The following is a 19,450-nucleotide window of genomic DNA, read 5'->3' as shown; positions in this document are numbered from 1 at the left end:
AAAAGAGTAACTACCGAGTTTCTCGCCGGTTCTTCTCGGTTGAATCTACATCCCGAACCGGTGGTAGCTTTACTTTAAATAGTTTGTTAAATGACGATTCAAAAGTGCTTGTAAAAGCCTACTTGAATAAAGTATATTTTGATTTTGATTTTAAAATTCAGCTGCAATTGTTACACGCGCATAAATTACAGGTCAAGTTTTTATGAAGGTTCAGATCGATATGATAAGGTGTTTTTTATACTGTTGGCTGTCAATAAAGAAGTTACCGTGACCTCATTCAGAAAACTTATAATCACAATCCGTTATCAAGGGACTTGATGAGACAAGAAAAAGTAACGAGCTCATCTATACTAATATTTAAAAAAAAAAACTGAAGGATACATGAAAACGGTTTGATAAAAAAAATAAAAACGACATTTATCGTATATATTACATATTAAATAGCAAATTAGCAGCCTGTAAATTTACCACTGCTGGGCTAGGGCCTCTTCTCCCTTTGAGGAGAAGGTTTGGAGCATAGTCCACCACGCTGCTCCAATGCGGGTTGGTGGAACACACATGTGGCAGAATTTCGTTGAAATTAGACACATGCAGGTTTCCTCACGATGTTTTCTTTCACCGCCGAGCACGAGATGAATTATAAACACAAATTAAGCACATGAAAATTCAGTGGTGCCTGCCTGGGTTTGAATCCGAAATCATCGGTTAAGATGCACGCGTTCTAACCACTGGGCCATCTCAGCTCAATAGCAAATAAAAAAAAAAAAACCTAAACTTAGTTTACGAATAATTACATAACTATGAATAAAATTCGTAATAAAATCCTGCGTGAATTAAAACAACATTAAAAATAAGTTTATATATTCATTTATAAAGTAAAAAGAGATAGGAAGTAAGAGAAAGAGACGAAATCTGGAGCCATAACGCCATAATTTTTCTTTACCTGACGATTTCTGACAGTTCACTATACAATAAACGCGTAAAACTGCGTTTTAAAATGCGTTAGATAGTCCCTTCTATTGAGAAATATAATATACCATACAATGACATCACGGTACGAAGCATCGGCATAGAGAAGTAACGTTGAACGCGGTTGAAACCGCGCGATGCAACTACTTATATTATTAAGCGAAAGTGTTTATTGAACGCGCTAACCCTAGAAACTATTGGTTCGATTTTCAGAAAGTTTTTGCGGTATATAGCCCATTTATTGAAAATCGCCACACCGATCCATATAAGTGGAGCAGTTACGCTTGACGCGAGTGAAATCGCACGGAGCGACTAGTTATTATTATAAAGTCGAAGAGTTTGAACGCGCTAATATAACCTAGAAGTCTTATTTCCAAACATAGTTTCTGCGGATAGCCCGTTTATTGATAATATATATATTATACAACATACGCTACAGGGGAATGGAGCAGTATCGCGGGATACCACGCAGAGCATACAGTTAAATAATAAAACGTATTTTACGTTTTATTGCTATGATATATCTAATAATTTTGTTATTATTTAAAATAACGGCCTATAAATGAATATCTAATGCTCAAGACCATTTGAGGAGATTCGGTGCTAAGTCCACTATCCAACTTCATTGCGTGTTAGATATTCCAAATGACATCTGACATATATTTTCTTCCTACGTAGCACGCGATGGACTATATCATAAAATAAGCAGTTGGGAATTTCTTTGTTACAGGCGAGATTTCCTCATACGTCTAACCAACCCCACTCCCAATACTCGAGCCTAAGAACTCAGCACTTAATATAAATGTTTCTATAAAAGTATTTTATGAAATGTTAACCGAATTAAAGTTTCACTATAATTAATGTTTCAACTAGATTTTATTCTATATAATTAAAGCAATAATTATCGTATTCACTTACAAGTTTTATGAATACATTAGTATATGCTATAATAGCGTAGTATAATTGTATTAAAAAAAAGTAAAAAAAAAAGTTTCTTGTCTATTTTTTTTTTTATGATATTGGTAGGCAGACTAGTAAGCTGATTTATGACATAATTATTTTACATTATTAACTATGACATTACAAAGATTGCCACATCAAATCAAATAATACAACATCTTTATATTTTATAAATATAATTATTTGTTTATGGTATCACCTAAAACTAAATCAGAATTTATAATTAATTCTTTATGCACACAATCCAACGGCATTTTATACATTATTATTTATTTATGCACACAATCCAACGGCATTTTATCTTGATGAGTTTAATGCCAAAGAGATTATAGTACTATGTATAGAATTACAATTTAATAATAAATACTACAAACAAATATTGATATATAAAAAAAATTTTAAGAGAAACCAAATATTAAAGAAAAGAAATCTGAAGAACGAACTAGAGTATTAATTAAAAGTTTCTTTATAAATTCACCATTAAATCAAAAAGTTGGAAAAAATACAATCACCGAACACATATAATACATTTTTAACCGAGTTCAAATATCCTATCTCAACTCGTCTGTATATATATTGCACATATGTATGTTTTGGTATAACTTTTACGGTTTATGCAACGGTTCAGCATCATACGCTTTTGCCAATTTTAATAATTCCTCCAGCTATGTATTGCTCTAATGCAGTCCCCATTTCAATTCATCGTAAACTGACGAACCGAAAGACATACTTTTTTATCTTGTAAATCATGTATCCACAAAACTTAAGATGGTTCAAAGTGCATGCATGGGTCTGTTTCTATACTAAAATAATTTTACAAACAAAATATTAAAGATAACAGCAAGACTAAAAAAGATTTAAAACATTGCATCATTTTTATTTGTACGTTTACGATTGTAGTTATGGAGTTTCATATCTTCCAGTATTAGTATACCTGATGTTGAACTGGTTTGGCATTGTTAAAAATTTCAACACTCATTTCAAACTCTATGAAGTATAGTGAAGGCTTATTATAATCATTTTATTTATTCAATCTGACTCATTTCAAACTCTATGAAGTATAGTGAAGGCTTATTATAATCATTTTATTTATTCAATCTGACTCATATAAAGAGTCATCAAATCTTGCTTGAGAAATACAAGTTAATGAAATTTTTTTTTTTTTAATTTTTTCATTGATTAAGTCTGACATTCAAAATGAGTGTGACAATATAAAGGATATTTCTACATATAATCATTATCTGTATTCATTTCGTATATTTATTAAATTAAAATTTTATGTAAAAGAATTAAAATATGTTTATTATATATTTAAGAAATTCTATTATATCTTTACATTGACAAAGTTATAAGAAATAATGAAAACCCCAAATGAAAACCCGAAGACATACTGACATACTTACATGCAGGTCAAATACCTTCTTTTTTGAAGTTAGTTAATAAATAATTAAAATGAATATTATATATTTAGATAACAAGACAAAGCAACCAAACTTTTAATTATAAAAAAAAAACTAAAAATTATAACAGATTAAAAAACATGAATACATTTTGATAATTTTGACTACTCCAAAGGTATTATAAAATAATATATTATAACTTTACTTAGGTCATGGAACTGAAAAGACATGCAAATATTCGGAATTAATAGTCCAATATGTAAAAACAAACATATTTTATTTGTGTGTATAATGAGGAAAGTTATAGGCTACCTAGCTTTATACTGGACACTGCAGGAACAGAACCATAAGCATAAAAAAATCAGGCAAAGATATGGTAAAAAAAAAATAAGTGTAAAATATTAGGTATAATACATAATATTAATTTTAGGCACATTACTTCATATATTTATGATCATAATAAATTTTAAATTATACATGATAAATTATGACATAATACAGCATTTAATTCTATAAAAGCTAACATACATATATGCCTTAAAGTTACAGATGGCTGAGTAACTATGAATGTGCAGTAATGCAATATGTAAGAAACTTGTTTTCAGTTCTGGTTCCTAGGATTAGATTGTAGGGACTGAGAACTGAGAAGATACATTGATTTCAAATTCAGTAAAATTTACTACCGATATAAATATTCCATATTTAAATTATACCTAATGCTTTACCTATGCCTGCCTACAGAAAAAAAAGTCATAATACACTTCTTTTGTCAACTACGATAGTTTATCTATTTGTCATTATAGCATTTTTTATCTGTATTAGCCTTTTATATGTATCAAACAATTGTAGATTCTTAACACTGATAAAAATTTATTCACGCGATCGTAAATGTAGTATCATCATTTTTTTTATTATGGCATTTGTTATGACTCCGTATGTAGGTCGATACTGTTAAATTATTGTTTAATTATTCTGCGATCGTGATACGAAATTTTTAACTAAATCATCGGGTTCAAGTTACTAATTAAGTAGTGAATTTATAGAGTATATTTAAAAAAAAACACGAAATTATAGCTTATAATTGAAATACGTAAATAGAATGTTATTGTTTACTAACCTTTCCTCGTCGGATTTCCTTTGTAAAATAATCTAAGATTCTATATCACATCACTTCGACATCAGAAACAATAACGCACTGCAGTTATCAGTAACAGATGGATTATTTGAATGGACAGCATTCGCCCGCGATATTCGTGCCGGCACTGTATTGAACCGAACCTTTATGAAACCATGGGGAAAATATGCATTTTTTATTATCTTTATCGATTTTGAGCCCGCCACGATCAACTACGGTCGAAAAGTCAACGTAACGGTAGTCCACTGGAACAGGTTCGTTTTTACAACAATATCACCCACAAGCACCTAAGTAATTTCATTAATAACATCTAAAAATCGATTCCACAAGGTTCACGACTATTCAAACAGAAGACTGCGGCAGCGTGTGAAATTCATTATTTTACTATCTAACGGCTTGATACCGCACGTAAAACAAGATTTTTAATCCGTGACACTTTTGATTGGCTATAATTTAGCGAATGTATTGAAACTATGGTTGTACACAGTAATTTTTCGTATCATTTTTCTAAATACAATGGTTGCAAACAATGACCGAATTCATAATACACATACGACCAACGCTCGGCGAGCCCGCGATGACACTAAACTTGCTATAGATGTCGCGGCACTCGTGTAGCCATTATGGAAAATGGCGACCGACAGGAGCCGTCAAAATGTATTAAACTAATGTATTCTTTACAGCTTTTAAAATAAGAGTCAAATTCAATTACATTTTGTAGTATTTTAAAAACTATTCGATCGTATAAGGCGCCTGATTTAAGGAGTCTTAACTGTTAGCGACTATGAAACGAATAGAGGCACTATTTGTCTGTTCACGTTAAACATGAGATGTTTTGTCTCTTCCTCTTCAATGTGATTTCGAACAAATATAAACTTTATAGTACGCTTGCGCAAATTTTAAGGTATTTACGTTGTTATGCAATAATGAACTTTATAGAATAATAACAGCATAAATATAATTGTCTTTTCAGTGTTTCTAATTTCCCTTTAATTACTAAGCATTTATAGTTTTTTGAATACGAATTCACGACCCTCAAAACATTTTTGCCCCTTAATTATTTATTTAAGCTATTTAAATTACAAAAACAATTGTGGTATCGTTTATACTGAGGTTTCTACGGATGGTTAACATTAACACAATGGGTTGAATTGAATATTTATTTGGGTGTATAAATAATCAAATACCTATAACAATAAAAAACTGTTTTATATTATTATGGTATTTGATTTTTTTTTTAATTAATTCTGAATTAACTCACAAATAAAACAATATAACCAATATTATTAAAAATAATATTATTTACATATATAAAAAATAAAAAATGTCCTAAAATTGACCCTTGCAAAATTACACGGACGCAATATTTAATACAAACCGAAATGATTCTATACCTTTTGTGGAGACCTGTTTAGTTTGAATTAAATTTGAGCTAATGAGATCTAGATATGCTTGTAATATCAAAAAGCTTAAATTAACCACAAGAACATGAAATTCAAGGTTTTTACTATTTGTTACTAATATTAAAGATTCGTTTTATTCAAAACGTAAGATTCTTAGTAGATATTGATTTTCAGTGACACTCATATTACTTTATCTCGAAATACAGCAATATTAGGTTAAATCACGTACCTTTCTGTGATTTAACTACTTATTATGTTCAGACAGACGACGAACTTCTTCACATACGTATAGACTTCTTTATATTCTTCAAATATCTCTCCTACTTTTAATAATCCGGAAAAATTGTAATGTTTTTAAAACAAACATACATTTAATTTTACAGAATGTTTTTTCTTCTAGATCAGTTTTAAACTATTCATCCGATTGTGATGAAACTTTAGAAAGGTGCCCTGCATAAGCCAGAGATGGTACTGCCTAGAAAGCTCAAGTTTTTTCTTTGTATGCTTAAACTTATACAATAGAAACGTTTAATGTTGAGTGTAGACCCGTAATCTATTCTACCGTGCGAATTTAAAAACAAAATAAGAACGCGAAACTTGATCTTATTCAACGGTACTGCCATCTATTGGTATCATTTAAAGTTATATAGGTATTCATAGATGGCGCTGATTGTAAAATTAACGCCATCTATGGTTTATTTTAGAATTCAAATATTAGCATTTATATAAAGATGCTATTTTTAGTTTAGTTCTCTATTATATCAAAAGATGGCGTTAACTGAAGTCATCAAAATTAAAGGTAGTGTAGTAGTAATTATAATTTTATTCTATTATATATTTATAATATGGCAGTAGCGGCTTAAAATATTTCTTGGATATTCCATAATGATCCTTTAATATTCCTAAACATTCGAAACAGTCAAAACAAGCTATAATTAATACCAGAATAACCGCACATATAAAAATAAAACATATAAAATAATTAAAATTTTAAAATAATGTTTCTCACTATACAAAAAATAGATCTGACGTCCGGTTACAAATGGACATTTCAAAAACAAAACATTTCACCAAGTTTTCGATCTTTTAACATAAATTGCACAAGGAAGCGTTTTTTAAAGCGCCTAGTGGTTTCAGGTAGGTATAACTATTTTGACTTGACAATACAAATTTACTATAAACAATTACCGATTCTATACGTGCGTACTTAATTTATTAAGGACTAGCAGCCCACCCCGGCTTCGCTTGAGGGCAAATTATTAATGAAGAAAATGTCACGACATAAATCTAATTTAAACCTTATAGCACAAGAATAATGCAGCTATGTACCAGTAAATATTTTTTAGAATTGGATCATTACTTGTGGAGTTTACATACAAACAAACAAACTTATCATATTAGTATAGATTTCTAGGAAGTGCAGGTTGTTAAGTTTCCGAACGCAATAAACTACCAAATAGATCAGCTGTTCTAGCGTTAAACAAGGTAATAAATAGTAATACTTTTCAAGTAGCAGAAACAACGAAATTGCGTAATTAAACTGAAATTTCGATGCAATACTCAAAATTGGTCTCTGAAACTTTATAAAAAAAATAGCCTAACCGATGTGGGGCATTAAATGTGGAGCTCAATTTTAATATTGTTTTAATTTAAAATGTTTATCAAACAGAAAAAAAAAATTAAGAATCTTACCATTAACTACCAAAGTAACAGCGTTTATTTTGTTTTTTACATTGCAAATAATTAATAAAAAGGTTTTTACTTCTGACTGTAAATTAATATTTAATTTTTTACATTTCTAAGCGTCGGATAATCCGACTTTATCAACTTTAACTTTAACTTTATCAGCAAATCCGAGTCGGAAAGTTAAGTGCAGTGGCGTAATTCAAGTGATTCAATATCTTACATTGATCAAGTAGTTTGTAATTTTAGTTAAAAAATTATATTGTAGTTTTAATAAAGTGAATTTTTTTTAACCTACGCTGCCGTTATAATTAATCAAAATATTTACTGTTTAGTTGGTGAACAAAATTACAAATTTATATTTTGTTTTTCAATTAAATTTTATATTTAATTAAATGATGTAAGATCTGAAAGTACTAACACATGTTTAAAAATAAAACAACCCAAATGATGTTAACAATTTATATTAAAAAAACTTGTAACAAAAATAATTTGTCTTTTATTTTTTCTTATACAATTTAGTTAAAAAAAAGTTCTTAATCGGAATCATCAAGTAAACATTTAAGCGATAAAAGAACTGCAAGTCAATGAAATATCTTTACTTAATTTGTAATGTCAAGGTCTCGAGTCATTATCACCTTGAGAACCTCCAATCTGTACCTAACGCAATATCATTGGTCGAGAGCTTGACTATCTATGATATTCACTATGGATTTGCGACAAAATGGCGTTTTGTGTAACGTCGACGAAACTGTTATCGGAATTTTAAAAATAAAATAAAGTATTTTAAATAAATAGATATTAATCATAAACTATTAGCGCGCAAATAGCTGAGTTATTAGCAAATCGCATGAAATACGTAAATCTAAGGTTTGTTTATCTTTTTTCCTACTTTCATTGGAATAAGCTATATGTAACAGTAGTCTATGCTTAACAACTTTAATAAAATTAATAATGAATAACATAAGTATTCAAATACTAATCTGTCCCGACGTCAAACTTGTAATTTTTTATAAGTTCAGCCTTCGCAATTAAAATACTATTTTAAATTAATACGTCATAAATATAGATTATAACAAGTTTAGTCATACAAGTAATTCGTTAACGCCCCCCCCCCCCCTCCTAACAGAATCATCGGCCGCTAAATATAATTACACGATTATTGTCCTGTTAAATTTTACGTATTTATAATTGTATTCCTTAGTAGACGTACGCAATAGATATGTTTTCAAAGTTGTATTTTTTTAAGATATTTATTGCAATAGGTAAGTTAATTTTAATCACTTAAAATACAATTAATGTTAAAATATAATTTAGTTAATATAAATCTGTGGTACACAAAGAAATAACAAATAAAGACTGTGCTATAGAAAATCGTAATAAAATGCGTATTCGTTTATTAATTTCATTTGTGAATTCGTGATGTTTTGGATACAGTATGAAGTTCTTTTTGGTAAACTTAGATTATACGTATAAATTAAAAATATTTCTGTTTGAATACTTGCATCTATCAATTTATGACGTACTTTCGAATTATGGTTCAATTGTAATATCTATTCTAATATTATAAATGCAAAAGTAACTCTGTGTGTCTATCTGTCTGTATTTTCACGGCCACTGAACCGATTTGATTAAATTTTCTATGAAGCATGAACTCGAAGGAAGGACTGACTAACACCTGACGACCAAACTCTAAAACCCTTCCTTTGATAAAAGAAGTAAATACTTCTTATACGACTCGCTGGTTGATGGTACTCCAAGAAACATCACGAAACTGGCAAAGATTAAACAATCGCAACGACATACCAAGCAACATTGACAATGTAATTTGTAAAAAATACATTGGTAAAGAAGGCATATTATTCGATACAAGATTATATTGATGATAAAAAAGCGTGGAGTTAATGCTTGTTGACTTCCAGGCAGGAGACATAACATACATATATAATTGTATTTAACTAACATAACTCTATTTTTAGATGTTGAAAAAGAGTAACTACTGCGTTTCTTGTCGGTTCTTCTGAGTAGAAACTACATTCCGAACCGGTGGTAGCTTTACTGTAAATAGTTTGTTAAATGACGATTCAAAAGTGCTTGTAAAAGCCTACTTGAATAAAGTATATTTTGATTTGATTTGATTTTAAATCACTGGGTCAAGATGACTCTGACCTCCTGCAAAATAAATTGCTGATGAGAAATGTCCATGTAATGGGTAAAAGCTCCAGGCCTGTACTTGATCTCACTGTAAACCAATCAGGAAAGATTCAATCAGTCCTAACCAACTGTTGTCATTTCAACTCGACAACATGAACGATTGGCTGTCGAAAAGACCATTTTAAAGACTTAAAATTTGACCTTGAAACTTGTTCGTTGGTTGTTAAGGCTAGGTTATTTATTCCTTATTAGGATGGTCTATGAAATAAGGCAGCCAGGCAGGCATTGTAAGAAATATTAACTATGTCTTTTATTGCCAACCTCGGAGCTAAGATGTTATGTCCTTGTACCTTTAACTATACTGACTCACCATTCAAACTAGAGCACAAAAATACTACGTATTGCAGTTAGGCGGTAGAACATCTGATCTTTATGAAGAGATGATTAGAGTATCAGTTAATTATATAATTTGTTTTTTCAGTGACTTGTGCGTACCAACAAAATAAAGGTGAGCGTAAGAATATTTTATATAAAATGAATTAACAAATTCATTGGACTGGTATGTATGTGGAAAGCAAAATCAATCAGTTAACTTGTCGTAAGTAGACTAACATGTGTAGGATATTCTGATATCTACCAGATAATCGTGGTGGAATCAGCTCCAAACCTTATCGTTTAGATAAAAAGAGGCTTTTAGCATTCGAACGTATGGACGTCGCGGTCTTGACCCCAACGACCAATCGTCCTGGCCTGGTCTAAAAACGTTTATATGGTTTCTTTTAGTAACCAGGGTTACTGGTTGCAATGGTCTAGTGAGCGAAGTATTTGAATATTAACGGGCGTGTATAACAATAAGACGGATGATAGGGTCAATTATCACCAAGCATGTTGCTACACTGGCTCTCTCGTCCGTTTAACGACTTCTTCTAACTATAAAAAAGATTGAATTATAGCACTAAAATTACTGTTAAGAACGCGGTACCTTCAAAATGAGTTCCATAGCCGGCTTGGCTTGGCTACCTGGTGGTAAGTGGTCTACAGAGCTCATAGACATTATTGTCGTAAACATTTTTTTATAAATTTCTGCGTCACAGACTTTGGGACCTGAGATAATATGTACCTAGTGCCTGGAATTATAACGGCTCAGATACTCCTCAAACCGGAACAAAATAATACCTAGTATTATTGTTTGGTGGCAGAATGTCTAGTGAGTGGGTGGTACTTATCACCACCAAGTAGATATTCCAAATAATAATCAGTTTAAATATATTTTCAGGTAGATTAATAATAGAAATAAATGGCAAAGTTATCGATGGTGGTACTTCTGTTACCCATCGGCATAGTGGCAGCACCATAAACATAATACGATTCAACATAACAAATAACGAAAACGTTGAAAATGAAAAATTGAGATTCACCTGCAAATATGAATGTGCAACCGGTGAATATCATAGGATGTTGTGGATGGCAGACAATGAAATAATCGCTGGTAAGAAATATTTTATTAATAATAATGTGAACGGTTAAATAGCCTAAGTGATGGTAAGTGGCCACCTCTACTCATAGATGGCGCCGTACAATTTTTTTTTTTTTTTTATATTAGAGGTGGCAAACGAGCAGGAGGCACACCTGATGGAAAGTGACTACCACCGCCCATGGGCATCTGCAACACCGGGGGGCTTGCAGGTGCGTTGCCGGCCTTTCAGGAAGGAGTATGCTCTTTTCTTGAAGGTTCCCAAGTCGTATCGGTTCGGAAAAACCGTCGGCGAAAGCTGGTTCCACAGAGTGGTTGTGCGAGGCAGAAAATGTCTTAAAAATCGCGCTGTTATGGATTTTCGGACATCTAGGTGGTGCGGGTGATATTTGCCTTCAAGGCTGCCGAGGCGTCAAGAGCAGATATCATCTCTGACGTAAACGCACACCCCAGCTCGTGGTACAAAGGAATGTTCCAATTTGTACCCGGGGTAAGAAAGAAAAGTCGTATCGGCAGGAGAGGATATCTGGGTCTCGGTAAGAAAGAGCAAGGCCGGCTTCGCCGTCTCAAGGTGAAAGTGAACGGGGTTTAAGTTGGAGTTGAGTCCCCTTATGTTGCAGAAGTCCACAGTGTGGGTGGTAGGGGTTGCCTTATGATGGCTGCTCCGCTTGCCCCGAATAGTGGCGAGCGCAAAATTGCCCACCCCAGAATTCGGAGAGCAGCCTGGGCATCCCTGCTCAAGTCGTGTACGTCCTAAGCATGGATGCCCAGAGAGGGATTCTCCAACGCAGTCGCTGATGGAACCCTCCTGGGGTAATGAAACCAAATTCTGCACAACCATTATGTTTTGGGGGGAAGAGGGATCGGACCTCCGGGACTCTCACATACCGGACGAAACGCGGTAGCATAGCTACCACTTTACGCCGATTTTAAGTGAGAGAGTGGTACTTCCTCGGGCGTGCCGGCCCATTCGGCTGCAGCCCGAAGGTATGCAGTGTGGCACTACCACATAAGAAATAAATTTTTAACCATATCTCACATAACGGATGCACTGCCAAAACTACCGTTGAGATTTTATGTCCCTTGAGCCTGTACTTACACTGGCTCACTCACCTTTCAAGGTGGTAGAATATCTGATGTATGTTACTTACTCAGCCGGGCTTATATAAAGCCCTAACCCCAAATTTACTGCGAGAATTTACAGACCGCAACAATTAACTCGTATCGACCTGACCCGAAATGTCAAACTTAGTATTTGAAATGTTATTGTAAAATTATTTTACTATTTCAGATAAATGTGTAGGACCGTATCCAGCTTTTGACAGCTTAACTATAGATTGGACTCCAACATCTCTCGAATGTCAAATATACGCTAAAAGTAAGGATGTTAAAAATTGTGCTCAGAAACCGCAGACGTCCGTAGCCATTTTGAAATATATCCCTAAAGAAAGTAAGTATCAACTTTAAATCATAATATAAATATATTTGATTGAATAGAGCTCTCAAGACCTAGGAGATATACACTAAGTTTGATCTCCAAGTTACCACTTAAACCTAGGACGGATGGTATGGATGACAAATGGACCAAAGTCATAAATCTTTGTTGGCTTATTTTGGTATCAAATGTTTGTGTATTATATTATGTTGTATGCTTCCTGAAAAAAAAAAATGATCACCATAGATATTATCGCTGTTAAACATATAAACAATTTCTTACCTCATCAATGCTCTATTAACTTAAGAACTAAGAATTATGTTGTATACCTTGTGCAGAGGGATCAAGTTTGAATGGGTGTGGTTAACTACAGAGTTACACTGGCACAACATCTTCAAACGGAAAACAATAATATTACTGTTTGGCGATAGAATATCTGTTGAGTGGGTACTCGGATGCAGTGCAATCTGTTATGACCGAAATGATATTAGACGCAGGACCAGCTTCAAATGAGCTTTTCGAGGCCTGGGATTGTATACTGTCAACTTTCTAACTTCGTACTGTGAATAAACTATTCTAAACGTAACTGTTCGACACCCGTTGTGGGGGGGGGGGTGATTATATAGTCTTTCAACTTTCATCATAAATGGGTTACTATAAGGTATTATTTAAATCCGATACAACAAAACCGAGGAATTAAAAGTATCCCATAATCTTGTATTAATACAAGACTATGGGATATCTTACAGTGCAAACCCCTCCTCTTTTAGAAGTGTGGCAAAAATAGGGTTCTCATGGTGGTAGAGCTTTGTGCAAGCCCGTCTGGGTAAGTACCACCCACTCATCAGATATTCTACCGTCAAACAGCAGTACCCAGTCAAAATCAAAATCAAAATATACTTTATTCAAGTAAGCTTGTACAAGCATTTAAAAAACTATATTAAGTGAAGCTACCACCGGTTCGGAAGCATATTGTACCGAGAAGAACCGTCGAGAAACTCAGTGGTTATTCTTTTTCAACATTTAAAAATACAAAGTTATGTTAGTTAAACACAATTACAAATGTATGTAAAATATCCTGCCTGGAAGTCAACAAGCATTCCATGGAGTGAAGGTGAACTCCACGCTATTTTTTATCTATATAATCTTGTACTGAATAATATGCCTTCTTTACCAATCTATTTTTTTACAAATGATTTGAGTGATATTGTGTTCCGGTTTAGAGGGTAAGTGAGCCAGTGTAACTACAGGCAGGAGGGACATAACATTTCCCAAGGTTAGTGGCACATGAGCGATGTAAGGAATGATTAATATTTGTTTCGGGGCCCATTGTCTATAGGCGGTGGTGACCACCCATTTGCTCTTCCGTCTACCTATACCATAAAAAAAAAACTATTTATATAATTTGAATATGGAATTCAAAGTAGAAGGAAATATATCAAATCTGTATACTCGCCAGTATTCAATATCTCAATCTTCATAGGTAAGCCTGACATCACACTATGCCTAAATGATATTTACCTGATTAGGCGAAACGTTTAAGTAGTTACAGTTCACCATTATGAATCTTAAGTTACACTTGCCATCATACAACCATCAGTCTAAATTCTCCAAACAAAGTTTCATTGTCAACGTTAGTACGTAAACATGATTCATATTAAGGAAAAAAGGATGAATTTATTCCTAATTACTATATAAGTAAATTGAGTTATTAATTTTCATATACAATCCATGTGTCGTATAATATTGCCAAGCGAAATAGACACTTATTGTGTTGATAATTCAAGACGAGAATTGTGCTTATTGGACGCATATATTGATCGCTCAATATTCGACGCATTGTACAGGAAATAATCTTTGTAAGATTTACGGAATAATGTTAAATGTCACTGCCCGTACATTCAGTGTAGTATTAAAATAATTATTTAAAAAGTTTATTTGTTATAATGGTGAACTGTTTATTTGCACTGTTATGGTTGGGACTATGCACAAGTGAGTATAAAAATTGGTAATATTTTCAAAAAAGTTTCAGTATCATTACATAGTATAAAACAAAGTCGCTTCCTGCTGCCTTTCTGTCCCTGTGTATGTTTAGATCTTTAAAACTACGCAACGGATCTTGATGCGATTTTTTTTAATAGATAGAGTGATTCAATAGGAAGGTTTACATGTAATACATGCATAACCTATTCGAGAAACACTGATAATTTTGGAGGTTTCTAATGTGATTTAAATAAACACGTTTTTTTGCGCTTACATTGCAAACGCTGGCTGAACCCTACGAGATAATCAAAATAATGTATCACAGTATTGTACACCTTAAAAAGGTCTACAAAAAATCCGCGTTGGTATATGTCTATCTCATAGAAATAACCCACAATAACCATTTTTTATCATTTACTTTTTACCTGAAATATTGGATTATTTACAAAGTGATTTTAAGCAATACAGCATTAATCCTTATCCAATTAAGTACCTTAAATACATTGTGCATTTAATGTAGATCATACGGCCCTTTACAGCATGTGATTTAAATGGATATTTTCGAAGATATTATAGATTTATAATATAGGGAGATGGCGGTTGGTATTGTGTTATGACACAAAAGCTGTGAACGTTGTATACAAAGACATTTTGAAGTATATTTAGTAGAAGTAGGGGCGGGTCGCTAACCGAGAAGCTATCTGGAAACCGGCTGTCTTGGTACGGGCATGTTATGCGGAGGAATGAGGACCATGTTGTGAGAAAGGTTTTGAAAATGGATGTGGATGGATATAGAGGTAGGGGAAGACCCAAGAAACGATGGATGGATTGTGTGAAAGACGATAGGGTTAGAAAGAATGTTACTAGTGAGATGACGTCCGACAGAGAAGTATGGAAGAAGAAGACATGCTGCGCCGACCCCAAGTAAAATTGGGATAAGCGCAGGAGGATGATGAGGATGATGAGGGGCGGGTCGCTAGTTCGTTATTTAAATGTAATAACGGAAGCCGTTATTGGACGTGTTTCATGAGTTAGTGTTCCAGTTGGAAGGGTGTATGACCTAGGTTTATTACAGGCATTAGACACTGTCTTAGTTCACAAGATTGGTGGCGTATTGACGATCTAAGGGTTGGTTAATATTTCTTGTAGTGTCAATATCAATTGGTGGTTGTGACCACTTATCATCAGGTCACCAATTCGCTCGACATCCTATTTTAAAACATATACCACCTCGTTTTATTGCCTCCCCTGGTGACAGGAGGCCTGTTTAAACTTTCGCCCAGGTGAAAGGAATTGCGATGAAAAATCCTAGAATTCTTTTCATTCAATGCGGTCATAAATTTATACAGTCAATATTCGTTGAAATTAGACACATGCTGGTGACACATCTAAACGATGTTTTAGTACACCGCCGAGCACGAGACGAAAATTCAGTGGTTGCTTGCCTGGGTTCGAACCAGCAATCATCCATTAAGATGCACGCGTTCTTTAAATCGTCCGTTAAATTCTGATTGTAAATAAATTTGTTGTTCTGACTGATGTTTAATTCGAATTGTTTGTTTGATCTTACAAGTAATTAGCTTGTACAGTTGGTTAAGGTCCTGGAATAATTTTTCGGAGCTATAAAGGTGATTCGGAGCTTCTGTCAAGATATTCTCCTTTGTGTCCTGGTGTTGGGAAGTTGGACACACATTCCCATGCCTTGAATTACCCACTTATGTCCTAAACGTGATTTATTTCTGGGGTCCTTCAAGCTGACGGATAGCTAGTAGAAACGTAAAATATTACAACGTTTTTATATATTTTAATTTTCAAGGCTATTTCAAACCCATTCAACAATAACAGATTAAACGCTGAGTTCCTTGTCGGTTATTATCGATAGAATGTTAATTCCAAAATGAGTTGTGTAAAGCATTTTTTGATTTTTATTTATATAAGGTTACTTTGATTAACAGCCTGTAAATGAGCCATTGTTGGTCTAAGACCTCCCTCCTTTTTGATGAGAAGGTTTGGTGCTTACAAAATGCTCATAAGGGGTTAAGTCGATACTCGTGATAGATTCTCATCAGCGAAATGAGGTTTTCTCACGATGTTTACTTTCAGCACGAATTGTTTATAACAAAACTAAGCACAGGAATACTCAGCGGTGCTTGCTCTGATTACTAACTTACCTAACTTAGAAGTATGTTTATAATAATAAACTTATAACATAGTTGTTGCCTGCGGCTTCGCTTACGTTTTGTGGTACGTCGTCAGGTGTAAAAAAGTAGCCCATGTTCTACCTGAGGTTAATGACAATAATGATGTAAATTCATTAATATTTTTTTTTCATTGCAGATGTTACTGGAACTGTTTCTAGAAATGCTGAAAAAAGGAATTGTAAGTATTATTATTAGTTGTTTTAACAATCAATTATTTATTGTAATTAAGTTTCTAACGAGTATATCGTACTCCCGTACGAAATTATTATTTGGAACACAATTTCTGAACGCACCCGTAAACGTCAAACATGGCCGCCCATCAGAGCCATCTCAAGCTATGCTAGGGCCCTTGGAACACATGAATTTGAACACTTTTAATTTTAGTAAATATCTAGCAAAATATTGAAACAATATATTTTTAATTTTACCATGTAGAAGTAATTTTGCTTATAGCCAGGCAGGCAGTTTAGTTTCAAATAAATGGTGCAGTAATTTTCGTAAATTCTTAGGAATCTGATTCGTGGTACAATCTTATTGCACGTCTCTAGCTTTCAACTTTTAATATCGACTATCTTCACTAGCATTTTGATCATTATGTTAGTTATTTCTTACAAATATGGCAATTTTGAAAATATACATAACAATCAACGTGTGAGACGAATTGTTGGTTCTTCGGGGGCCCCTCAGGATGGGGGCCCTGGGCACGTGCCCCGTGTGCCCTTATGGTAAAGACGGTGATGCCGCCCATTGAACATCATGTCATTTAATTTTATGGGCTTAATATCAAAATATTTCGATTATACCAATTATGAAATAAATATCTTATGGACTTACTTAGGTTTCGATCGGGTCTATCCTAGACCTGCACGGAATTATTATACATATATATATACACACAGTCAATATTTCATGTGATTTTTGTCAGCCTGCTTACTAGCTTTTACTAAAAATAAATACCTAAAATATAAAACATCAACGAATACATCATTTATTTTATTTTCCAGCAATTTCAATATCAGGTCTCACGGTGTCGAATATTTTGCCTACTTATAGAAATAGTAGTGTACGTTATAAATACAGGGATGGCGACATACTTAAGTTGACCTGCACGTCCCAACTCTCATCGGGATATTTCTATATGAAATGGTCAAAAGGTAAGTTACAAATATAAAACAAATTAATATCCATTATATTATAAATTGATTTATTTATTTAATGTATGTTTATTTGGATATTTTGACCATGACGTTGATTCTTAGTAAGATAATTAAATAATTGACCATATCTGATGACTATTTACCATCAGATGGGCCATTTGCTTTCAAATAACACTTAAATGATAACATAGTGTTGAGACAGAATTCTTTGATTTCCATACAGGATACATAATAAATAATTTGTATTCACTTACTTATTTATGTGACGTAATCGTTGAAAAACAGTAACTACCAGTTTTCTGCCGGTTATTCTCGGTTTAATCTGCATTTAAAAGCGTAACTTTAAATTTATTATCGTTGTGTAAAACGACGACTCAGAAGTGTTTGAAAGAGTACTTGAATAAAGACCGAGTTTCACTCAACTCTCATAACAAAAATAAATTATACATATATTATAAATACGAACTGTAACTATGTCTGTCTGTAAACTGAACCGAATTTGATGAAATTTGCTATGAAGCAAGCTTGAAATCCAAGCAAGGAATTAAACTACTTATATCCACCGCTTTCCTAACACAGGATCGAAAACTATTTGTATAATAAATATCTACTTATAAAAGTTACGTTTTCTTAGACATAAATTTTAAAAACTTGAGCGAAATTAGAACCATACGAATTTGTATACAAGAATTGCTAACTTTCCAATAAACATATTACAGATGGCGTTGAACTTGCTAAAAAGAACATAACCAGAGACGTACTAACGGAACTACAAGCGGTCATACCATTGAATAAACACGACGACAAAACGATTATTCAGTGTAGTGTTATAGAGTTTACTGATAGACAACAAAAAATTAATAAAGACAAAACTATTGAATTAGTCTACGAATCGGACGATGAAGGATCTATCGTTACTACCGAAGGGGCAGATGCGACTGATAATGGTACGTATGATTAATTTATACTATCAAAGCCTGCCAGAGTTGAGAACGCCTCGAAAAAAATAGTGATCAAAAGTTTGTAGTACAGTCGTATGACGTTAGGAATTGTCAATCGTAGCTGTCACGCACACGAAAATAATAAGTTGGCTAGTATGTTTTAGTTCATTTGTAGTGCGATACACTATTTAGATAAACATTTAATAAAATTCCGCAGACATTTTTAACTTTGCCGTTTCATAGATTAAAGTCATTTGTAAAATATACATTGGTAAATAAGGCATATTATTCGGTACAAGATTATATAGATGACAAAAAAGCTTGGAGTTAATGCTTGTCGACATCCAGGCAGGAGACATAACGTACATATATAATTGTATTTAACTAACATGATTGTATTTTTAGATGTTGAAAAAGAGTAACTACTGAGTTTCTTGCCGGTTCTTCTCGGTAGAATCTAAATTCCGAACGGTAGCTTTACTTTAAATAATTTGTTATATAACGATTCAAAAGTTCTTATAAAAGTCTACTTGAATAAAGTATATTTTGATTTGA

The 19,450-nt window shown here is 33.0% G+C and overlaps 2 protein-coding genes across 3 annotated transcripts in view; one reads left to right on the top strand and one right to left on the bottom strand.

Annotated features, from left to right (window-relative positions):
* The window catches only part of LOC113391690 (uncharacterized), a 239,907-nt gene extending 234,867 nt beyond the window's left edge, over positions 1-5,040 (bottom strand). For both annotated transcript variants that reach the window (XM_064220031.1, XM_026627744.2), the window contains exon 1: positions 4,447-5,040. The gene's annotated coding sequence lies outside the window, so the exon portion shown is untranslated. The remainder of the gene's footprint in view (positions 1-4,446) is intronic.
* Positions 5,041-8,696: 3,656 nt separating this feature from the next.
* Positions 8,697-18,917, top strand: LOC113391695 (uncharacterized). Its single transcript, XM_026627753.2, has 7 exons — positions 8,697-8,815; positions 10,186-10,212; positions 10,981-11,193; positions 12,470-12,628; positions 16,934-16,975; positions 17,802-17,951; positions 18,674-18,917. The coding sequence occupies exons 1-7, from the start codon at positions 8,773-8,775 to the stop codon at positions 18,913-18,915; spliced, it is 876 nt and encodes a 291-aa protein (XP_026483538.2). The 5' UTR covers positions 8,697-8,772; the 3' UTR covers positions 18,916-18,917.
* The last annotated feature ends 533 nt before the right edge of the window (positions 18,918-19,450 follow it).

The sequence above is a fragment of the Vanessa tameamea genome, chromosome 30, assembly GCF_037043105.1.
Source record: "Vanessa tameamea isolate UH-Manoa-2023 chromosome 30, ilVanTame1 primary haplotype, whole genome shotgun sequence".
Lineage (NCBI taxonomy): Eukaryota > Metazoa > Arthropoda > Insecta > Lepidoptera > Nymphalidae > Vanessa > Vanessa tameamea.
The sequence above is the reverse complement of the archived record's forward strand: the minus strand, read 5'-3'. Positions and strand labels throughout refer to the sequence as shown.

Coding starts and splice junctions, on each gene's coding strand:
- LOC113391695 (XM_026627753.2), top strand. CDS start 8,773: ATGTTTTCAAAGTTGTATTTTTTTAAGATATTTATTGCAATAG. Junction 10,213..10,980: donor TGCGTACCAACAAAATAAAG/GTGAGCGTAAGA, acceptor ATATATTTTCAG/GTAGATTAATAATAGAAATA. Junction 16,976..17,801: donor AAATGCTGAAAAAAGGAATT/GTAAGTATTATT, acceptor TTTATTTTCCAG/CAATTTCAATATCAGGTCTC.